The 4,890-nt window shown below is 38.0% G+C and overlaps 1 protein-coding gene across 2 annotated transcripts; it reads left to right on the top strand.

Moving 5' to 3' along the window:
- The first annotated feature begins 325 nt into the window (after positions 1-325).
- On the top strand, positions 326-4,490 carry LOC103124777 (probable G-protein coupled receptor 141). Of its 2 annotated transcripts, XM_060195853.1 has the most exons (3): positions 326-428; positions 1,309-1,456; positions 2,456-4,490. In XM_060195853.1, exon 3 carries the CDS (start codon positions 2,491-2,493, stop codon positions 3,391-3,393), a length of 903 nt encoding a protein of 300 aa, XP_060051836.1. In that variant the 5' UTR covers positions 326-428; positions 1,309-1,456; positions 2,456-2,490; the 3' UTR covers positions 3,394-4,490. The 2 variants fall into 2 exon arrangements, with proteins under 2 accessions (XP_060051836.1, XP_060051835.1); XM_060195852.1 differs by lacking the exon at positions 326-428 and having other exon boundaries at positions 1,038-1,456.
- The last annotated feature ends 400 nt before the right edge of the window (positions 4,491-4,890 follow it).

Genomic DNA, 4,890 nt, shown 5'->3' with positions numbered 1-4,890 from the left:
TCTAAACATTTATTTTCATTTCTCCGTATTTGTTTTCTGTGTCTTTAGGAAACATTTATGAGTGAGACACACAGTGTTTCTTTTTTTACCCCATCTAACTTATTTCACTAGGTATGTCAATCTAACGAAAGTTGCAAATAGCAGGACTTTATTTCGTATTGGCTAAGTAATATACCTATGTTATAATTATATTCCTATGCTACAATAAAATTGTCTTTATAATCTTAACATTATTATTTGGTGTTTCTAAACTAGCAAAAAGAAAATATTAACACATTTAGATGTTCACTGTGGAATAAAGTCTCACATAGGTACAGATTCTTAAACTCTGCTTCTGACCAGCCAAAGGGAAGAGACCTGAGGAAACCCTTCCACAGAGGCAAGTTTGACCAATGGATGCCTGAATCTGATACTGTCTTAAGTCAAAGGTCTGAGAAAAAGCTTTCAAAAGTTGCTACATAATTAAAGTGCTTAGCAATAAGATCACAGTTTTATGTAATCATATTCAAGTATCCACTTTTATGTAAAGTAAGGAGAAAGAGTTAAGCAATGTCTTTTTTGCTGTTGTTCCATTTGGGAACTATAATTTCACATGCCACTTTATTTCTCAGTTACACAGCTGTCTCAAGCATACTCACTTCTTTACTTTCCCAACAACCTTTTCATGTAGACAATACTGCCTTCTTTGCCTTTCTCATTTCACACCTGGTGATCCTGGAAGCCAGGAGACTTAAGTACTGTCCACCATTACTAAATGGCAGAGTTGGCATTCAATTAGAGGACGGCTGGTTGCCAAAGATTTTTCTGCTATACATGCTTTGTCAGGTACACATCCATGCCTGAAAATTTTAAACAAACACTAAAAAGAGACTACTCTAGGGAGTCGGGCGGTAGCGCAGCTAGTTAAGCGGCACATGGCATAAAGCGCAAGGGCCGGAGAAAGGATCGTGGTTCGAGCCCCCGGCTCCCCACCTGCAGGGGAGTCGCTTCGTAAGCGGTGAAGCAGGTCTGCAGGTGTCTTTCTCTCCTCCTCTCTGTCTTCCCCTCCTCTCTCCATTTCTCTCTGTCCTTTCCAATAACAACAGCTATGACAACAATAACAGCTACAACAAGGACAACAAAATGGGAAGGATGACCTCCAGGAGCAGGGGATTCCTGGTGCAGGCACCAAGCCCCAGCAATAACCCTGGAGGCACAAAAAAAAAAAAAAAAACCCACTCTTAAAAAGACTTCGGATAGGAAGAAGTAAAAAAAATAAAATAAAAAAGACAAATGTGTATATTATTTGATGCTTCTTCTTTTTCTTAGATCTATCTACAGGAGCCAGGCAGTAGCGCACTGGCTTAAACGCACATGGTGAGAAGCACAAGAACTGGTGTAAGGATCTCTGTTTGAATGAACCCCGGCTCCCTACCAGTAGGGGGGCCACCTCACAAGCGGTGAAGCACGTCTGCAGGTGTGTGTATCTTTTTCTTTCCTGCTCTATATTCTCCTTCTCTCTCAATTTCTCTCTGTCCTATCCAACAACAACAAAAGCAGCAATAAAAACAACAAAATAGAAAAAATGGGCTCCAGGATCAGTGGATTCATAGTGCAGGCACCGAGTCCCAGCAATAAGTCTGGAGGCAAAAAAAAAAAAAAAAAACTATCCACAAGAAATACTTTTAATTTGTTTCTAAATATAATTTGTATGGTATTAATTTTTTTTTTTTGTCCGGAGCACTACTCAGATCTGTCCTATGGCCTGGTTTCAGGACTTGATCCTGGAATACCAAATGCCTCAAGCACGAGAGACTGTAAATTAAACCACTATGCTATTATTGCTCCTGAACTGACTTATGTGGTCCTATCTACATCATCCCCAAACGGATGTCCTGATATGATCTGAATGTGCACCAGATATATACATGTCCAGCTGTAATTTATTTTGCTTTATTTTGTTCTTCATGAATTTGTGTATTAATTTTGTTTTTTAAAAAAGTAGTAAAATATAATTAGTTTATATTACTGAGTTCTTATGCTTCCTTGAGTTTTTTTTTATTTGTTTGTTTCCACTTATTATTTAAGGTTTTTTTTTTTTTTACAAAATTAGAAGATTACAGGAATATTTTCATATCCACATTTGGTGCATGTAAATCCCTTTCTTAAGTTTTATGCCAGAGGCTAACATGGCATTTCCAGACTTGGTATCTGAGTTTAAACATATCTATTTATACACCACTCAGGTGCACAATCATAAGTTGTAAATCAAGCAAATTAATTTTGTCATTATATTTCTCTCCCTTATTTCTCTGCCATATATGTGGGCAATCAAGCAGAGTCTCTGACAACATTTGTTGGAATCACAGTTTTAGACTTTCAAATGACTGGCCGGTATTGTGAAACTCGGTATGATGAATGCATAGTTGTATAGTTTCAGTTTAGCCACGATGACTTTGTATCACTTTTGATGTAGGACTTTATGACCTTCTGAGTATGTCATGGTGAACCATGGAAGGGAACAGTACAACCAGACCCTCTGATACGTCAAAACGAGACCCAGTCTACTGTGAGGCACAGTGTAAGATGATCTTGATAACTCTCTACACCATCGTCTTCCTTGGAGGCACGACTGGAGTGGTTATGATGTCACGTATGATGTTCAAAAGGAATAGTCAATCAATGATCTCCATAATAATTCTCAATATCATTGTGCTACACTCAGTACTCCTAATCAGTCTGCCTTTCCGCCTTAGCTACTATGTGTTAGACACCTGGTATTTGGGGTCTTTTACCTGCAGGTTGGCTAGCAGTATAATTTATGCCCATATGTACTTCAGCTTTATTTTCTATGTGGCCATTGTGATGCTCAGATTACTCATCTATTTTAAAAAACTTCAAACACAACAATTACAAAAGTACCATGCAGTAGTTCTAAGCACTATGATTTGGACGGTGGGTAGCCTTATTTTTTTGCCAATATTTTCTTTGCACTATGGTATAGATTCAATAGACTCAAAACAAAGTCGCTGCTTTATGTTTTACAGAGATCTCAGTCGAAGAGATTTAGTTATTCTGAACTATTCTTTCACTGTTCTCATGATCACAACAGTAGTAATCCTCTTTCTCATACAGATGGCTGTTATCATTCAACAGATAAAGACTCTTTGGCCCGAGAACTGGACACACCAAGAATATAGAGCTCAAATCAAGAGCTTCTTCTTCCTCGTAGTAATAGTTGCCTGTTTTCTACCGCACCATACATTCCGAATACACTTTATTCAAAATTTTTCAGAAAGTAAAAATTCAGAAAGAAAAAATTCTGAATTAGTTCTTTATAATGAAATTTTTGTTGCTTTAACTACAATGTGCTGTCTAGATATGCTGTGTTTCATAGGTGGAGTCATCCATTAGATACAACTATATTGCTTACTTTGTGATCTGTTTCTTATTACTATGAAAAAATTAATTTCTTTTTTAACATTTTATTTATAAAATAAAAAATATAGACAGGAGGGTCAGGAGGTAGCGCATCGGGTTAATCGAGAAGCGCGAGGACTAGCTCAAGGATTCCCAGTTCGAGCCCCCGGCTCCCCACCTCCAGAGGGGTTGCTTTACAGTGGTGTCTTTCTCTCCCCCTCTCTGTCTTCCCCTCCTCTTTCCACTTCTCTCTGTCCTACCCAGCAACAATGACACCAATAACAACAATATTAATCACCACAACAAATATATATATAATCCTAAGGTCTAAGAGGAGTACAGTTCCACACAATTCCCACCACCAGAACTCCCTACAGAAGGTGGAAGGTCTGGCTTCTGTAATTGTTTCTCCACTGAACATGGGCGTTGGCAGGTCGACCCGTGTCGCAGCCTGTCTCTATTTCTCCCTAGTGGGACCTTGCTTTGGAGAGGTGGGGGCTCCAGGACACATTGATGGGGTTGTCTGCCCAGGGAAACCAGGTAGGCGTCATGGTAGCATCTGCACTTGGTAGCTGGAAAAGGATTAAGATATAAAGCAGAACAAATTGTTTAATTATCAGGAGCCTAAAGGCAAAAATATAGCAGATGAGATTTGGGGTCTCCATTTTGGAAAAAGCTAGTAGGTCTATTTTAGGTATGACAAAATAATTTCAGTTGCATGGATGCTGCAGTGAGTTAAGAATTATAAGTTCTCCTATTCTTCATCATGATCAAAAATACTTCCCCATGAAAGGATAAGGATTATTGGTTATTTCTCTCTTTGCAGAAAGTCATTTTTTCCATTAGTAGCAGAGTATGTTTAAACTCCTAAACTCTATTCAAATTGACTATAATTATTCCTTCTGGACTTAATGCCAACCTCTTTTCTATGCATTGTTCACTTACCTTAAACTCAGCCATTCGGTTCTTGGGCACCCTCCATTTTTGTTGTTTGCTTGTTTACATTTACTCTTGTCTGATCTTTGCTAATAGGATATTCATTACTTCTATCTGCAAATTATCTCTTCTCCAACATGCAGAATACCTGAAAATAGGGCATCTATAACATCCTTAGCTTATTCCTATGCTTATCTTGAGATAGTTGCTTCTTAAATGTCACTGGAAGCCAGTGAGCTACAGCTAGTGGATGTGGTATTTGATAGAAAGGATTAGCTGACATAATCAAGAGGAACTCTTTCATGACTGATGTCATATGAGTCTGGTTAAGACATATAAATATGTATTTAGTATGTATGTATCTCAGTTTACCTTCCAAATAATGCCTTTTCATTTGGAGGCTCCATTAAGATAAAATAAAAGGGAAAAAAGATGAAAAAGCTGAACATAGTTTAGGCATGCTAGCAGACTGTGTTACAAGCCTGTCAAAATGTGAGGCTATGGTTTTCTATTTCCCATAGCGATAACTGAATGTATTATTTTAATATACCTGTT

The sequence above is a fragment of the Erinaceus europaeus genome, chromosome 8 (assembly GCF_950295315.1).
Source record: "Erinaceus europaeus chromosome 8, mEriEur2.1, whole genome shotgun sequence".
NCBI classification, from domain to species: Eukaryota; Metazoa; Chordata; class Mammalia; order Eulipotyphla; family Erinaceidae; genus Erinaceus; species Erinaceus europaeus.
This window is presented reverse-complemented; position numbering and strand designations above follow the sequence as displayed.